A 19,512-nucleotide genomic window follows, 5' to 3' on the forward strand; every position below is an offset into this window, starting at 1 on the left:
TCAGGAGGGGGTCAGAAGATCCCCTGAGCAGTATGCAGGGGGAAGAGAAGTCAGGTCATTCCACCAGGCAAGCAGAAGTGCTTTCAGTGATAGAGCAGTCTGATAGCACTATGCTGAATTCCTCTCTCTGATTGCAAAGACCAGGCTGAGAGATAAGGAAACAGCATAATATAGTGGTAGCCAAAATGGAGCCCTCCAGATATTGTTGGACTACAGCTCCCATCATCCCTGACCATTGGCCATGCTGGATGTGAGTTGTAATCCAAGAACATCCCAGGCTTCTTCAGTGGCATGCCTCGCCTCTGCTTCTTTGCCCCCCTCAGCTTCAGCCTCTGCTTCAGCCTCTGATTCTGGACTGCTCTCCCAGCCTCTTCCTGCTCACTAGACCCTGTTGCATCTTCGGCTTCTGACTCCTTCTCCTCCCAGTCTGCTCCCTCTTCTCACTCATCACTGTCCCACCACCAATTCCCTGGCTCTGAGTCTTCTTCCCTTAGGGGTTCCCCTGCTGATGCCTCCCACCACTCCTCAGCATCCAGCCAGTCCATGACACTGTGTCTCCCAATCCAGGCCAAGGCCACAGTGTAAGGGGACAGGAGATGTAACACTTGGCCTGCCATGCCACCAATCTGGATCTCCCTACTGGTAGCTGTTTCGCTCCATAAGAAGCACTGTTTTCCTCCTAAAAAGTAAGGGGAAATGTCTGTGCGTGTTATGGAGCGAATGCATGGTCCCTGGAGCCGAACTGCCCAGGGGCGAAAAGTAGATCGTGTTTTTTGTTTCGTTTTGTTTTTAAGAAAGAGCTAAAGGCTAAAAGAGGGAAAGAGGGGGATGAAAGGAAGCCGCTCAGCAGCTGATTGCAAGAGATCGGGGAGGGAGATAAGGGACGGTAGCTCCCTTTCCACCCCGCCCCCTTGCCCAGGCCTCCATTGTTGAATGGAGGCTGTTTGTTTCCCCAGCAACATGTGACTGGCTGATTGGATTATCTGGCTGATTAGATTATCAGAAGCTGCAGAACTGTGAGCTGAACAGGATTTTTTCCCTTTTCAAAGTAAGCTCAACAACTTTGAGCTGATCCTCAAAAAACGGGGCTTTTCCTCTTTGCAAAAGAAGCTGCACAACTGTGAGCTGATCCCCCCCAAAAAACGGGGCTTCCCTCCTTTCCTCCTCTGAAAACTAAGTGTGTCTTATGATCAGGTGCATCTTGTGGAGCGAAAAAATACAGTACTTACTAGGGCTATGTACTGGAACTGGCTGGTTCTCAGATCCTGAACTGGAGTGGGCTGATTTGGGGCAACCCAGGATTCAGCCAGATTGGGTTGAGGCAGCCCAAGATTGGCCTGGGCCAGGTCAGATTCACCTGTAGTGATTGGGGGATGTCAAAAGAGCTGGGGGTGATTGTGATGAGGAGAGGAGAAGGAGAAGGAGATTTACAGGCAACCTGTGTGTTTCTCCTCTCCCCCTGCAACTGCATGTTTCACCATGTTTAAGTGGTCCAGGGGGGAGAAGAAAACATTTGTCTCCTTCTCCCCGTCCCTCTACCACATGACTGCCCAAGGCCCCCAAATTGGGTCGAGACTCAGATCTGCATACTCTAAGCTCCAGATCGTCTTGGGTCAGATCAGGGCCACTCTGTAGCATTGGAACCACAGCCCTGTTATTTATCCCAAGAGAGGATAATTGGCGCTTGGGGTGGGTGGGTATTTTGATGCAAACTTTGAGGAATCATTAGGAACATTACAGGGATGGAGAGATCTTTCTCTGACTCTTAGCTCAGCTAAGACCTTAGCTACTTGCAGGTTTTTGTATTGGGAAAGAGAAACACATTGGGCCAGACACTTTCTCCCCCCTTCTTTTTTAACAGCCAACCAGAAGGTGTTTATTGCTAATGTCAGGGTGTATAATGTAGCTGTTTTGTGTTTCTAAGAGCATTCAGCCATGTGGGTATCTGCTATGCCACATGGGCTGTGTTTTCCCTGAATAAACTGCTTAATGAGGCCAATTACAGGGATGGAGGCACTGGGAATTACAAGGAATGGTAAACAAGACAAGGGACAAGGGACAAATTTGATTTTGTTTGAATTCTAATAAGAAACTACCTAATCCTCACTTCTCAAGCCAATATGGGAACCAAAGGACATCTATCTGTTGATATTCGCCCTTTTCCAAATTTTGCAATGCAGTTCTCCAGCCAAACAAAAATGCACATATTAGGGGAAAGTGTGCATAACACGCACATTCAGTATTAGTGAAAATGACTTTTAGAACGCATAATATTAGTGAAAATTGATAGCAATAATGTGCATAGTAGTCCAAATTGCATATAAAATGTGCTTTATTAGAAGAAATTTGCACTAAAATGTTAACTCATTTACATGAGGTGTTTGCTTTAAAAAAAAATCAAATTGCTGCAGAAATGTGGAGAATTGAATTTATTTTTTTGGGAGAAATTAAGAAACCCAAACTAATGGATCTATATGTCCTTAAACCAATTTGTCCATCCTTAAACAAGACACACTTCCTCCAGCCCAGGGAAAACAGCAACTTGGTTTTTTCTTCTCGTTGCCATGTACTTATGGAATATTTTCATTAAACCTTAAAAATGGTTCAGATTTTGGTTGTGATTTGAACTTTGTGATTTGAATTTTAAGATTATCTGTGGAAGGAAAAAGATACTTTCCTTTTTGCAAACTTCTCCTCTTGAGGAGGATTAAATGAAGTAGACTTTTGTTAAGTTGGATTCTCTTCTGCAAGTTTTCCAATGGTATTTGCTACCTCCATTTTTATTTTATTTTTTGAGACCTGGCCCATCAGGGTGGGGAAGCGTTGGCCCTCCTGATGTTTCTGAACTTCAAGTCAGAACATCAAAACCCAGAGAGCATCCCAAATGAAACAAAAAACAAAAAAAGGACATTTCTCAAGATGCTGAGAATAAAACCCTTTCTCTCTCTCTCCTCCACCACCCGGCATCTTGAGGTACGTTGATGGGAGTTGGAGCCCAACAACATTGACGGGAGTTGTCACCATGTCTAAAACCCTGGGAAGCCAAAGCTGGTCAGTGTAGATCAGGCATCCCCAAACTGCGGCCCTCCAGATGTTTTGGCCTACAACTCCCATGATCCCTAGCTAACAGGACCAGTGGTTGGGGAAGATGGGAATTGTAGTCCAAAACATCTGGAGGGCCGAAGTTTGGGGATGCCTGGTGTAGAGAAATATATCTACACTGAATATATTTACTGAATACAAGAGAACATATTCTTCTGCTCCGGAGAGTCAAAAATTGGCAAATGGCCTGAATCAGTTTTATAGCAAAGTCAAGCATTATCAACTAGAGCAATTCACTCGGCGCCAGAGGCACCAACAATCACCTCAACCTGTTCTGAAGTCACTGCAGGGACAGAAGGCAAAAGCTCCAGGCGCAGTCCGAGTGGCTTCTCTTTGCTTGAAATAGTGTTCTGCACAGGGCCGGCTCTAGGTAGACCCCTGGTGGCGCGGTGTGCCAGGGCCGGTAGGCAAAGCCGCGCGGAAACCATGCTGCACCCTGCGAGGGCGGGGGCGCCGGAGCGATCTCCGCCCCTCAGCACCAGGGCGCGCGACCTGCTCAAGACTGCCCTGGTTCTGCACACTCCGATCCTCACACAGATATTCAACAGATACTTTGTATAAAATACGTTTACATTGTAAAATTAGCCAAAGCAAATTCCAAGTATGTAAGTACTTGGCGAATAAAATTCTATTCTATTCTATTCTATTCTATTCTATTCTATTCTATTCTATTCTATTCTATAATACTTAGCTAGATGGACCGATGGTTTGACTCAATGTAAGGCACCTTCTTACATTCCAGCAAATTTGATGGTTTCAGTGGTGGATAATTCTTTCTCTTCTTCCTCCCCAGAGCTCTCCCCGCCATGATGCAGTGGGTCCAGACTCAAACACCAGGCGAAAGTGGTGTCAACATTGTCACTGCGGACTTTGTAGAACTTGGTGATTTTATCAGCACGATCATAAAACTGAACTACATCTTGGCTGAAGGCGAAGCTGATACGACTTGATAGTACCGTAATGTGTCCGACATGCTCTAAAGTGGAACTCATCTCCCTTAGTTGTGTTAGGTTGTAATCTTGTGGCACAGATTTTGCAAGCACATGCTGAATATTATTCTTTTCTTTTGGACATGCTGAGGACTTAGAAAGGATGGGGGCGGGGAGAGAAAAAAATGGGTTGTTGTTTCTCTACTTGGTCTGATCATTTCTTGACATGGATTAGCTTGTGTCTCAGGAAACCCAACCAGGTTTCATTTACACAGTTATCTTATTCAAGAAAGCCATTCATAAATATTTCTCCAACAACCACATGTCATTTTGGCCATATTGAGGATCACTCGCTATGCTTAACTTGTAACTGGCGTTCATGAATTTCCCTTTGTCTGTGCAGTAGATTCTCATTGTCTTTAGTAATTCTGCTGCTGAACAAGAACATTGTATAGTCTTATCCAGGTGCTCCATCTATATATGTAGATGTTTCAGAAATTGATGGCATCAGGTTTGTTAAACTCAGGTGGGAGGGAAGGACATGGCATCATAAAGAAAAGACCAGTCAAAAGTTAACAGTTGCCGTTACAATGCCTAATAACGTGTAGATTTCCTGAAAATTTTAAACAGTTCAAACATATGTTATGCTATTGCTTTTAAAAGAAGTTCCCCATTGTGAGTCTAATTCTGTCTTCTCCTGTGAGGGGCAGAAGGCTTGTCATAGACTTCTGCACAGAGTTTCATTATGCAGTTTTAGAGGGTGACTCTACATTATCATTTGGAACCATGGCTTCCTGAGAAGTCAATTTAAAAAAAACCCATTATATTGATTTGTCATTTTAGTTAGTTAGTTATAAAATGCATTAACCGCCTTTGGGGAATACAATGGAGTATGCAGGGAAAGGGCATGACTGGAATCTTGAATGGAAGCACTCCATGCTGCAGCATTCTGTTACAAGTCCCACTTGTTAAGCTAAAACCAGCTTTTCTTGTGTGAATGAATGATGAAAAGCTATTCCTTCTAGAGCAGGAGTTTCCAAAATGTGGTCCATGAACTTCATTCATTCATTAACAACAACAATAATAATAATAATCATTTTTATTAATTTTCCAATACAAGCAGCCAATTAACATGCAATCATATTCCAATTAAAAACAATAAACTAAAAAAAAGAACCAAATTGTAGTCCAAATTATTAATTTTTTTCCCCGGGCTTCCCATAGTCTGGACCTCTTGAAGAATATCTCCCATGTCTTGTTCCTGCCTTCTTCTGTTCTCCTATTTTCCACATTCCGATTTTATCACTTTAAAGTTCTCCATCCCTGACTATGGGATTCTCAATCATGTCCAAAATAATATATCCTTACATCCATCGAGTACAGCTTTATTTGTAATTATATATTTTTCCAACTGTCTATTTGCCAGCACAGCTTTTCCTGACTTCATTCCAATCTTCCGATCAGGGCTGTTATCCAAGTCTTTGTTTAGAGTTTAATGACACAGCAACTCCCATGTTGTTAAATTGTTAAGTTATTCCCATTTGGGCTGTTGTCCAAGTCTGTCTTTGAAGTTAGGCATACATACTGTTTGCATATTACAATGTAAATGAACTGTATTCCACAGCTATAAATCATTTGACAATCGATCGGCTAACCCCCTCTCCTGGGCCCTAGGAGGGGGGCTGCTAGACATCCATTTAGCATTCTCTCTTGCACAATGAAGAAATTCTGCAAACAGATGCAATGAATATTGTCCCAAATTATTGTCTCAAATCACTACAAAGTCAGCCAGCAAGCATCTCCCACTTCCTTCATTTTTCTGTGCTGCGTCACAAGCGCCATCTTGTTTCTTCTTTTCTTTATCAAGTCTTTCAAACAAAGTAAAGCTGTGCAGTTGAATACTTAATTATAAATACAGGTCCATATGTGCTCCTCAAAATAAATTAAGTTTCTTAATGAGGCTTGGCATAGAAGACCAATTGTAAGTGTTAAGAAGAAGAAAAAAGAACATACCAATCCTCCATAATCCAAACACCATGATGAGAATCTCTTTGAAGTCCGAGCTTAAACGCCAGGGACTGTACAATTCTGCAGGTTTTTTCTCAGTCTTTTTCAGTCCATACTATGTCTGTTTATTGTCCAATCTGATTATTTTATCAAACAGATATTTCCAGCTATGAGAGTGGCTTCAGAGAGTGCCGGCCATGTCATGCTCTGGGACCCAGTGTCCTGCCTCTTGCACAATGCAAGCTGGCAATCTCGGACAATCTGCGGGTCTACGAGACAGTCCTTCCCTACCCTCGGGAGTCTGCCAGGGCTAATTACCCCCTCTCAGTTCTATGAGCATTGGCTACTCAGGCGCTTGCTTCAATCAGCCTGAATTACTGGCACAGCTGGGGTCCATATCAGCCCTGAATTACTGGCACAGCTGGGGTCCGATCGTATGGGAGTCAGCCATTTCTCACCGCTGGAAACAGGAAGCCCCGAGTCCAACAATTTCTGCAGGGTCACAGGTTCCCCCATCCCAGGTTACAGGGATCAGAAGGGTTGGTAGAAATCTTTGCCTCAGACTCTGCAGAGCCTCTGTCAGTCACAATACTGGGAAAGACAGACCAATGCTGTGACAGTAGAGAGTATCCTAGTCATATATGAATGGATAGTGCTCAGGATTGCCCTGTGCTCATGCACTGCAAGCAAGTATCAGTTGTGGAGCTGGTGGGAAATCAGCCAAAGGGGAGTTTTCCCAAGTCCACCATGAGTAGTCTTTTGAGGAACCCCTGATAAACTTCCAAGGAATCCCATGGCTCCCTAAACCATAGTCTGAGAAAACCTTGGCCTTAAGTTAATGATGACAAGAGAGATTAGATGCTGAACATCTATGGACTAATACTGTCAAATGTCCAAAGATGGCTAATCACCCAACATTGCCGAATGGAGCATATGAAACATCTCACCGCCACATGACACCAATTTTTTATGGGAAGAAGTGATTGGGGGAGAAAGATCAGTTGTTGGTTTTTTTAAAAAAACACACACACATGATTGGGAACAAACTTTCCAGAAGCATGGATTATTCCGATCCAACACAGGAGCATAAGCAGCCTTCCATAACAGTTGCTGACGCAGATATGCTACCAAACGTACAACTGGATGGATTTCTCCTTCCACATTGTCATGCATATCCAACACCTACGTTGAGACATCATTGGATACCAATTAGGAATCTGCACCCAGAATTATCAGGTGTTGCACATAGCTAAAGCCAGGGCTGTTTTTCAGCTGCAACTTGTTGGAATTCAGTTATGGCACCTCTCAGGTTGGTGCCATTGCCATTATAAGAGAACAAGGGAGGCAATAATGGTGAGTTCCAGCACCTCTTTTTCTAGAAAAGAAGCACTGGCTAAAGCCAATATGTTTAGGGATGGGTATCTTTTCTGTGTGTTTGTGTCTGTTTGGCCGAATCCTGTATTTCCATTTCAACACCCATTTAAATCCAGTGTGATTCTTTTTTACTGGTTCTGTGGAATGTTCATAAATATTCCCGTCTGATCTTGTAGGACAACAAATCACAGCCGCCTATTGTGCACCTTAGAAGAGGGTTTGGGAACCTTTGGCCCTCCAGATGTTGCCAGACTCTGGCTCCCATCAGCCCCAGACATCCCATCAACCCAACATCAGGGTTGACTGACTCCCCTCAACATCAGGTTCTCCATTTCTCCATTTCTGTCTCAGGCTGCGCACACATTACCAGCTTAGAACGCCGGTCATTCTTTTTCTCAATGTAGATTGAAGCTGGTTTAGGGGAGAATGCCTCAAAACACAGTATGTCGTTAGAAATGACAAGGTAGATAAGGATCATGTCAGTAGCGTCTTAAGGTCATCGGGCGCCCTGGTGCAGGGATCCCTCGCCCCCCCCTTTAACAAAAAGAAAAGGGAAAGCTCTTACCTGGCGTGCCGGGCGGCGGGAGCCTCACAGCGGCCCCCGCGCCTCACAGCGGGGCCACGCTGTGCCGGAGGCCGCCCGCCTGTCCGATGCCAGGTTGAGTGGGGGAGGGGCCGCCGCTGCTCCGCGCAGCCTTCCTCCCTTCTCCCAGCAGAGCAGGGTGTCTGGGCAGGCCGGGCCACAGCGGGCTCCTTCCTGCCAACAGGGCGCTGCGTTTCATTGGTAGAGGTTTCATTGGTAGGGGCCGCGCCATGCCAGGGCCTTCCCGGCCGTCTCCCGCGACTCTGGCGCTTGCTGGGTCCACGGCCGTTTCCTTCCCGCCAACAGGGCAATGCGTTTCATTGGTAGAGGTGCTGCCATGTGGCATCGCCTCTACCAATGAAACGCAGCCCCGGGGTGAGGGATGACCCTGTCGCTGCAGAGCGGAACAGGGTCCTAGTGCCCCTGCTCCACTTGCTTACCTCCCTGCTCTCCCCTGAGCTCTGAGCGGCGCGGCGTGCAGGAGGAGGGAAAAGGAGGCTGCTGCGCACCTTCCCCACTTGCTGGGGCGCCCCTCGGCACCCTGGCGCCCCGCGCCACTAGAGTCAATGGGCAAGCCGCCCCTGGAGCATGGGTACACTGCTTCCCCAACCAGCGGTGAGAGCAGACTGAATGCAGAGTAAAAGCAGGAGTGTGTACGCAGCCTTAGAGAAAGCGATTCTGAAGATGGATTGTCAGTCTGCTTTACAGAACAGCTTCAGTGTACTTTATTTCAAATAGGACACCTGGAGGGACAAGCCCAGCTGCCTGAACGCTGTCCTTTGTGTGGACCGTAAGAGCTCAGCCGATTACTATCTTAGAAGTCTAGCTTCTTTTACAGTGAAGCAAAAGCTAATTGTGTATTATACAATATGTGTGGCATAACTCTGCAGTAGCTTCTGTGTTTACATTGTTCTGAACTGTTCCCGTTTACCTGCCGACAAAAAAATGAAAGAAAGATAAAATGCGCTGTATACTATGTAAAATGTATTGATTACCAATTTGTTAAGAGTTCAGTGATTCCTTCTCCCCCCAGCTCATAATTTTGAAATTGTGCCAGTGTTCCTGTAAGTTTTCACGTTTGTGTTTGTGTGTATGTATGTGTTCAGGGGTGTGGGGTGTGTACTACATTGTACAATATATGAGAATTAGCAACTTCAGCCTCAATGGAAAGGGTAGTTGTGTTCTCTTCCTTAACGCTACAAATGTTCCAGCTTGTGAAATCTTGAAGTTTCATGTGTGCTTGAGGATTAATTTGGGGCGAGATCTAGAGAGCTCTTTAATAGAAAGACTTCTTTAAAAACCATTGAGTGCATGGACTTCTTGAAGCTCCCTAGATCTCACTCCTAGGGTTCGGTTGCTTTCCTTCTTAGTATGCAAGTTTTAACTGTAAAAATTTAAGAAAAATGAATGTTTGCTTTTTTATATAAAAAAAACAAAACAATGTCAAATGTACAACCACAAATCTTACAACGGAATGAATTTGCAAGGATTGATTTGCAGGTTTCATGATAATTAAATTTGAAATTCAGCATAATCTGTGTTTCGCTTCCAGGTTTCAAACCCGGAGAAGAGAGAGGGAGGGCAGGTTTTGTGACGCTGAAACCAAAGTCAGATACCCAAAATTCTAGTTTTATTCCTGAAACTTGGGATATAATATTTTAAAACAAACATAAATACATGCCAACATTATGCCAGGTTTGTTCTTCAATGTTCTGAATAGAAACCAGTTATTATAGATTGGGGGGGGGATTTGTCAAATTTCACATTGAATGGAAAAAATTACTTCCACACTAATTTATACGGCCAATTCACACAACCTCTTTAAATAATTCAGATGCTGTATTTGTCACAAACAATGAAGGGAATCACCAAACAAAAAAGGAAGCAGTTTTCATTCTGACACATATCAAACACTGGTGTTCTGTCCTCATCACTGAACCCATTGCCCCTCTTTCAGTGGGTGATAACCAACCAAGTCACATACAAAGCAGACCCGTTTAAAATCAATAGACAACTTCATTGATTTCAGTGGGTTTACTCTTAAGTAACACCGGGTACCCCACAGTATGCGCTAACTTCTCTTTACCTAAATAAAAAAATTCTTTCAGTAGCACCTTAAAGACCAACTAAGTTTTTATTTTGGTATGAGCTTTCGTGTGCATGCACACTTCTTCAGATACCAAAATAAAAACTTAGTTGGTCTTTAAGGTGCTACTGAAAGAATTTTTTTATTTTGCTTCGACTCAGACCAACACGGCTACCTACCTGTAACTTCTCTTTACCTAATTCAAGTACTCTAGCAACATTTTAGTACCAAATGCCCCCCACCCAACGTTATCAAGTCTGGAGTGGGTGGGAGTGGAAGTTAGTTGACCAGCCATTTCACTGAAGTTCTGAGCACAAGTGAAAACTGAGATTGGTGTTTCTTTCACAGGGAGAAAAATCGATTCAGGCTACAATCCTAAATTCACTTACTCAACACAGTGGGACTTGCTTCTCTATAAACACCCACTTCTAAGTAGACATGACTAGGATAAGATTACAATCCTGTGCATATTCACATGGGAGAAGACTCTGAAACGCCCTCCCATCAGATGTCAAAGAGAAAAACAACTACCAGATTTTAGAAGACATCTGAAGGCAGCCCTGTTTAGGGAGGCTTTTAATGTTTAATAGATTACTGTATTTTATTTTTCTGTTGGAAGCTGCCCAGAGTGGCTGGGGAAACCCAGCCAGATGGACAGGGTATAAATAATAAATTATTATTATTATTATTATTATTATTATTAGTATCATTAGTATTATTAGTATTAGTATTATTATTGATAATATTTACTTCTAAGCGTAGGCTTGTGGTACACCTATTTTTTTGAACAACCCACTTCTCCAGTTAGGGGTAAATATTGTCCTGCTACCAAAATTCAACTGAAGATAATGCCATTCTTATTTGCAAATTATTATTATTATTATTATTATTATTATTATTATTATTATTTTATTATCAACACCATCATCTTTCTTTATTGCCCACTCTTCACCCTAAGGACCCAGAGTGGGTGTCAGTGGGTTATAACAATTAGAATACAACATTAAAAACAATTAGAAACACCTTACAATCACAGAAACAAGATGAGTCCTGTTGTGAAAGCATTCATTGAGGCCAATTCAAATTTTGGTAGGTGGCAGCAGTTGTCACAGGGTAAGTACTTTGTGTGGGGCTGCACACGAGCGCCAGGCAATCTTCTCCCCAGCTATTAGAAACATATGAAAATAAAGGGATGCCCTAGCATGGAATTAACCACCACCACAATGGCTGACCACAACTGCAGATTGAAGCGCCATTCGCGCACCTAGTCAGGTACCCTTGCTTTCAGTGACCTTAAGGAAGTCTTACTTCATGTAGGGTGGTGGCCTGGTTCTTAAATGGGTTTGCTTCATAAGCAGGAAATTATGTGGCGCTGCCATGCTTTTGATGATAGAATCATAGAATTGTAGAGTTGGAAGAGACCAAAAGGGTCATCTAGTGCATTGTTTCCCAACCTTGTGCCTCCAGATGTTTTGGGACTACAACTCCCATCATCCCTAGCTAGCAAGACCAGTGGTCAGGAATGATGGGAATTGTAGTCCGAAAACAGCTGGAGGCACAAGGTTGGTAAACACTGATCTAGTGCAACCCTCTGTCCAACGTGGGGCTTGAACCCACAACCTTGAACTTAAGAGTGTCACGCTCTACTGACTGAGCTGCCGTTTCCAAAATGGGGCTGTTCTATGGTTGGATTCCAACTCTCACCAGTCTCAGCCAGCATAGCTGATGCTTGAAAATGACGGGGCTATTTATTACAGGCAGAAATACCTGCTAAACCACCATTAATTGCCATTAAGAACATTGGTCCTGGACAAGTTAAAGACATGTTATATGTACAAGTACTCTGGGAGCAAGTCCTATTGAGATTTGCTTCCAGCTAAATGTATCAGGCCAAGTGCTGCATTGAAAGTGGTGAGACATGTCAGTTGCACATCTTGTGACTGCTTTATTGCATTCAATGGGACGCAGCTGCAATGAACTGTAGCTGGGTTGGGGTCATAATGATTGACACCATCACCAGTTTATTCCAGGCAACAGACCAGAAATAAAGTATACAGGTGAAACTCAGAAAATTAGAAGATCGTTGAAAAGTGCATTTATTTCAGTAATGCAACTTATTATTATTTACTTTTCTTTTAATTCTTACAAATGCTTTCTTTTGGAAATTCCACAGCAATAAAACAAATAGTTACAATAATACAAAAATAAGCATTGCTATTGCATTTCATTAATTACATTCCATTTATAATTGACCCGCCTAATGACCAATCATTACAATTACAACAAATAAAGGCTTGACATATCTTGCTTCGCATGTCATGCATCTATCTCATATATTGGTTTCACCTTTTAAATTGCGTTACTGAAATAAATGCACTTTTTGACGATATTCTAATTTTCCGAGTTTCACCTGAACATTGCACCATGCAGTACTAATTATTGTCAACAAGAAAATCCAAATGGATTTTTTTCTTTTTGACAGGACATCATAAATCCCTAAACCCCTTATTTTCCTTCTTTCTCCAAGAAAACACATGCTAAAAGCACCAGAGTGACTTGATTTTATTTGGATGAGAATTGTGGATGTGTTAAGTTGGCTCAAATTGCAAATGTGTACCAAAGGTTCACACGGCTGCACCTGATTTTCTCATTCTTTTAGAATCTGGGTACTTTAATAAATGTTGCATTTCTTAAAAACAAAAACAAAAAAACCTCCGCGCCTACAGTTCTGTATAGCAAATGTGGATTTTTATTAAAATAATGTGTATTTAATGTAAAGACAATGGCGACAACCAAGTTTATTTGTATTCAGTGAAATGTTAATAAAGCCCTGGTACCCATCAGATGGCTTTGGGTGGTTTCTTCAGTTCTTAAACACAGCAAAGTCCATATTAATATACATAGCTGCCAAGTACCCCGTTTTCTCCGGGAAACCCTGATTTTACTTACCTTTTCCCGATGGTCCCCCGTATCACTTCGTCTCCTGTTTTTCTCCGTTATTTTCTCCTGCCGGCGGCCATTTTTTTTCTTTCCGATTTGCCCTTCTATGGGCACCAAAAATGGCCACCGCTGGCTTCAAAAGTCACATCTACGCATGTCCAGAAGTGCATAGATGCGACTTCCGGTGTCGGCGGCAGCCATTTTTGGTGCCCATAGATGGGCGGAGCGACACCGGAAGTTGCGTCGACGCACTTCCTGACATGCGTACAAGTGACTTTCGAAGCCGGCGGCGGCCATTTTTGGTGCCCATAGAAGGGCAAAGCGACACCGGAAGTTACGTCAACGCAACTTTCGGTGTCACACGGCTGCCAGTCCCGGATTCTGCAGTCCGGGACTTGGAAGGTAAGAATATATGATATACTTCACTTTACTCTGTTTAGACATTCTTGCAAGAGAAACAGTCAAAAAGCCATTGGGATGTTTCTCTTAATGTTAACTTGATGTTTTTACTTCATCTGCAATTTCCACCTGTTCAACCCAGCCCTCCCTTCTGGAGCATGTTTGGACCATATTCTACATGGCAGCCCCTCAGATATTGGAAGACACCTCTCATATGTGCCCCATATCTTCTCTTTGCCAGGCCAAATGTTTTAATGAGTCCTCTTGCTGACTAAGATCTACCAACTCTTATTTGAAAGGTACATCTGCACCAGGTGATCTGCTCTGTGTTATGTATTGGTTTAATTTGTGTACATGAGTTCCTCTGCTAGTCCTGTAACTACCTTTCCTGCTCCAGGGCGATTCAAATGGGTGCGGTGACAGTTGCTATTGGTTAACTTGTTAGCACAATTTGGATCCTCACTCTGATAGGGTCCCGCCAAAATCTAAATGTATCCTTTCCCCCAACCCCTGCTGCTGAGAGTATAAAAGGAGCTCACCCTTTCCCTCCTGTTAGTCAAGATTCCTACTGCAATAAAGAAGACTGCTCTTGTTATACTTGACTCCTAGCAGTTCCTTGCTAGTATGCTGACTCACTACTCAGAGCTGACTTCACGAAGAGCTGAAATCGCACTCACGACATAACACTCTGTATTTTTCTTTCTTTCTTTTTTTACTACCCAGAATTTACTGCTCCAGAATTCTAAGAAACCCCCCACCCCGAAAACTGAGGTTTTTGAAAGGTCCAGTCCATCGTTTTGATTCAAAATGGTGTCCCATTGTTTCCAAGCAATGATTTCATGTTAAAATTGATGATGAGGTGTCCAAATGCCTAGAAAAGAGATAAACAAAACAAACAAGTTTCCAAAATGCAGATAAAGGTTTTGTATGCTGCATATATCTATCATGCCTTTCACTCTGGGTGTTTAAGGTCCTTTACCTTTGAAAATACTGATGCACAAAAGTTTTTCATATGCCTCTTGCATACTGCACACCATGGTTTCCTCATTTTTCTGTCCACGTACTTCCCAACTGACCCCCACAATAATGAGGAAAAAAATTCGATATACACGCAAAATGTGCAAAAGTGATGCTAATTTGCACACACATGCTCTGCAGAGAACTCACGGAGCCTCGTCTGCCATACTTTCCACATTTTAATCTAGGTTGCCATTTTTGTCCGAGCAAAGAAAAACGTAGCAAGCATTAAGCACGAAGATTATCTGAAAGCAAGAGGAAAACCACTTCAGCAGAACTGGAGCACAATTATATGCTCTCCTTTGCAATGCACATCTACAGAAACACACACACACACACACACACACACACACAGAGAGAGAGAGAGCGCTTTATAGGTCATTGCACAAAATGTAATTGAATTGTTTCCATCACTTGCTTTTGTCAAAGTGATGGGTCTCACTCCCTGTTTGTGCTCTCAAGTTCATGGTTTCAGGCCGCGCTTTAAAAATGGCTCTGTTATGAATTACGAGATGTGGCAATTTGCTGGTGGCATTGATTCAAGCAATCTCAATGCAAATTAGCTCTGGTGGCAAAAGGTGAAGGCGAACTAATAAAGCGGCCTGGCTGCCCACTTCTTATCGCGCGGAGGCTGGTGGTGCTGCATACAGATGAGGCCGCCGAACGTCGATAACAATGTTCTGCTGTGACTAAATTAATTAAAACCTGGTTTTATAGCTTTCTCCCGGGATTAGGGAGGAAATTGATCATTGTTCAAATTCATAAATTCCCAAACAGCTCAGCGAAATAATATTTAAGCATTTAATCTTCTGGCCGTGGCGCTTTGGCATTTCTTAGCCATGTACAAAACTGGGCACTGCAAGGTGGTGCAGAAGAGTGGCTTCCTGTAGCCATCTTCAAAACTCTTGAGGGGCTGCCTTGCAGGAGATGGAACAGGCTCCAGGGAGCAACAACGAGGGGAAGTGGGGGGGGGGGGCAGAGCTGTCTTCCTGTCACCGCCATTGCTGCGCTTATTATTGCTGTTGTTGGTTTCCTAATCATGCTCTGTCATTAACTGTCAGGGCAATGGGGATGAAAAAGAAGATCCTGAAAGTGTGATATATTTCAGTCTATAGAAGCTACTGAATTGCATCTAAAATGGATTTGGGGGTCAAATTTTGTGTCTCTGCTGTTGAAGAGCGTGCCTGGGGAGAATTGCTTTCCACTAAACCCATGATGCAGTGTAAATGCTTCTTCTTCTTTCTTTGGCGATCACTCGTAGCCGAGTAAGATTGTCTTCCATAAACACAATTTTAACAATGGGCCCGTAAGTGACTGTGGAGGCCAATTCTTGATCCACACGTCCTTCCACAGTGGGGACATTGGTTTCCAGGCGGGAGTTGATCACGGTGTGGATTTGCCAAGCATGCCTTCCTCTTAGCACGTTTCTCCCTTGCATTCTGAGATCGAGTTTCTTCAAAGCCCATGACACCTTTGGTAAAGGCTGTTCTCCAACTGGAGCACTCGCAGGCCAGCGTTTCCCAGTTGTCAATGTTTATACTACATTTTTAAAGATTTGCCTTGAGACAGTCTTTAAACCTCTTTGGTTGACCACCAGCATTATGCTTTCCATTTTTAAGTTCAGAATAGAGTAGTTGATTTGGAAGACGATCATCAGGCATCTGCACAACATGACCAGTCCAACGAAGTTGATGTTGAAGAATCATTGCTTCAACACTGGTGATCTTTGCTTCTTCCAGTACACTGATATTAGTTCGCCTGTCTTCCCAAGTGATGTGTAAAAATTTTCAGAGACACTGTCGATTGAATCTTTCGAGGAGTTGGAGATGGCGTTTGTAAGTGGTCCATGTTTCACAAGCATATAGTAAGGTTGGTAGTACAAAAGCTTTGTAAACAAGCATTTTGGTTTCCCTGCGAATGTCCCGGTCCTCAAACAGTCTGCACTTCAATTGTGAGAAAGCCGCACTCGCAGAGCTCAGGCAATGCTGGATTTCAGCATCAATGTTGGCCCTTGTGGAAAGATAACTGCCTAGGTAGGAGAAGTGATCAACATTGTCCAATGTTACACCACTGAGATGGATTTGTGGCACTGCAGAGGGGTTATTTTGTACTTGTTGGTGCAGCACTTTGTTTTTTTGGATGTTGAGTGATGGGCCAAGCTTTGTTGTAAATGCAAGGTAATATGAACACATATGAATGTTGTGCTCCTACAGTGGTGCCCTGGTGGCAGGGCACAAAACCCTCCCGGCTCTGCTTTGGTGTGTTGTGGCTCACATGTTTGTTTCAAGCAATTTTGATAAAGGAATATAAAGCCATTTCCATTGATGAAAGTGTTCTTCAGAACGCACTGGGGATGGTGCCAGTTTGTGTAACTGTTTCTGTGTTTCATACTGGTGGCGGCAGCAGAACCTCCAAGCGTTAAAGAATTCTCATTTCAAAAGGTGGGAGAGAGATGGCAGTGAGTTGCTGTTTCCTCATAATATGGCACAGTTCAGCTCTGCATTTGCTCTGCATGATGAGGCACACTTGGCAACGTCTGTGATAGCCTAGCAGAGTTGAAACAAAGGAGGAAAATGTGAAGGATCATGTCAGTCAGAACACCATGGACCAAAAATCTTAAGAAATGGAAGGTGCTTTTCAACACAACAACACTGATATAATAATAAAAATAAATAAATCATGAACCAAGGGAATAGTCTGAACTTGAGCCCGCATGAAACAAGTTCACCCAAGTCCTTTCCAGAGCACTCTGTTTTGTGCAATTTTCATCCATACTTGTCGCAAATGCTTTGCTTGCCAGAAAACAACATGAAGACAAATATTGAGGCTTGCTTATACTGAAGAGGGAAATGGCAAAGTTATTCTAATTGTGCAGTTTGTGGGCATTTGTAGCAAAGTGTACACCTGCACTCTCGGTCTACGATCTGCATAACATTTTGATAAATAAATTGGTGTGCTCATACAGAAACAGAGGGGGGTCCATGGTCTACAATTCTCTATGCCCTGTTTCACTGCCAAACCAGATCATACCTACTGGTACATCAGCCAATTTTTTTGAGGTGAAAGAGAGAGAGAGAGCATATTATTAATATTTTTTTAAAAAAATATTGCAATCAAAATAGAGAGAAATGTCACAGGAGATGACAAGGAAGGCAGGCAACATTGCCAATTCCCACTTCTCACTATGGTGCTCAAGGATGTGAGAAGTTAATAGTCAAGACAGCTTAGGAAGAAGTGACAGCCACAACTGCCTAAGAGCCTTCCATGTGGGGATCCTAACAAGGACGAGACGACTCCAGCAGTGAAGAGAGAGAGGCAAGAGAGGAAAGCGAAGACAAGGCTTGAGGTGTTTTTAATTGAGCACACAAACCGAAGAAGGGTCAGAGAAGAGAGCAGCGCATGAGTTCAGAAACACAGTGGCAGGCCAAATTCATTCCGGCCGGTGCTGTGGTATTTTTCTGGAAAAAGAGGTGTCAGAACTCATCATGAACTCCTCCCTTGTTCTCTTAGAATGGCAATGGCGCCCACCTGAGAGGTGCTGGAACTGAGTTCCAGTGAGTTCCGGCTGAAAAAAGCCCTGGGCATAACCCTTTCATACTAGGATTGCCCCAACTATTGTAAGTTGCCCTCAATCTATGGCAGGCATAGCCCACAAGATGCCCTTGAGATGTTGTTAGACATATAATACCTTGGGCCAGGCTGGTTGGTGCTGATAGGAGTTGTAGTTCAGCAATATCTGGAGAACAACACATTGGCTACTCCAATATAGGATATAAACAGGTAGTTTATTAGTTCCGCTTACACCCTCCACTTCCTTAGGCTGAAGCAGCTTACATGGCGCTCCCAGTTGTCTATCACACAGGGATCCATCACACATTTCCACCTAATGATACAGGAACATGGGAAACTTCCTTATACTCATTGGGTCCACCCAGCTCAGTATGATCTGTGCGGATTGGCAGCAGAATTTCAGACAGAGCTTTCCCCCTGAACTACCTGGAGATGCCAGGAATTGAACCTAGGACCTTGGTAGAGCATTCAAAACTGATGCTTCCCCATTGCCCTTCCCCAGGTACTTTGGCATCAAGTGCTCCAAGATAATTCTGGGAGCCCAGTAAGTAAGAGTACCACCATGCTGTATTCTGGCTTACATGCTCATTGAAGTTCTTTCTAAATTAACTCACTACTATTTGATTGTCGCAATCTGTGAAGCAGTGTGTGTGGGTCCCTGGGCGCAATTAAAGGCAATTAACATAATTACATGGGGCTGAGTTACTTGTGATGCTCCAGATGCTCTGAGGGCTTGATGCTTCCTGATGCTATTAGCAGCAGACTGCTTCTTTACAGGGGCCTAAAGGGGACACGGGTGGCGCTGTGGGTTAAACCACAGAGCCTAGGGCTTCCCGATCAGAAGGTCGGCGGTTCAAATTCCCATGACGGGGTGAGCTCCTGCCAACCTAGCAGTTTGAAAGCACAGCAAAGTGCAAGTAGATAGATAGATAGATAGATAGATAGATAGATAGATAGATAGATGATAGATAGATAAGCGGGAAGGTAAATGGCGTTTCTGTGTGCTGCTCTGGTTCGCCAGAAGCGGCTTTGTCATGCTGGCCACATGACCTGGAAGCTGTACGCCGGCTCCCTCGGCCAATAAAGCGAGATGAGCACCACAACCCCAGAGTCAGTGGGTCCCTTTACCTTTAACACTTCAACCTCAGCTTGAGAAGTCTTCAAATATCCTTAAAGAGACCGATGCCATCTCTCTCCATCTTCTTCCAAAGGTCTTGGAGGTCTTTTTGAATAGTTTCTCAGTCAGGCAAAAAGGGGGAAATTAATGAAATTGACTAATAAAAAATAGGCTGGTTGGTGTAAGAAAGGAAAATGACTTATAAAGGATGAAGCTGACTTATCCATCATTAGTCAAAATAATGTGGTTGACAGAGATTTGGCCTTCAGCTGGGCTCATTCAACTTGGCTATAGTCGTCGCTGATGATTTTAGGGCCTCTCTAGAAGGCTTTTTCTGCATTAGTGCTCATGAGGGCAGTTATACGCTGTCCTGCTTTCAATACCATTT

At 43.5% G+C, this 19,512-nt stretch overlaps 1 protein-coding gene across 1 annotated transcript in view; it reads left to right on the top strand.

Moving 5' to 3' along the window:
- The window catches only part of PLCXD3 (phosphatidylinositol specific phospholipase C X domain containing 3), an 85,903-nt gene extending 75,758 nt beyond the window's left edge, over positions 1 to 10,145 (top strand). The window contains exon 3 of the mRNA XM_035100751.3: positions 3,896 to 10,145. Within this exon, the coding sequence (XP_034956642.1) occupies positions 3,896 to 4,052 (157 nt within the window). The 3' untranslated portion in view covers positions 4,053 to 10,145. The remainder of the gene's footprint in view (positions 1 to 3,895) is intronic.
- The last annotated feature ends 9,367 nt before the right edge of the window (positions 10,146 to 19,512 follow it).

This window comes from Zootoca vivipara, chromosome 10 (genome assembly GCF_965207765.1).
Source record: "Zootoca vivipara chromosome 10, rZooViv2.hap1.1, whole genome shotgun sequence".
In the NCBI taxonomy this organism is placed as follows: domain Eukaryota; kingdom Metazoa; phylum Chordata; class Lepidosauria; order Squamata; family Lacertidae; genus Zootoca; species Zootoca vivipara.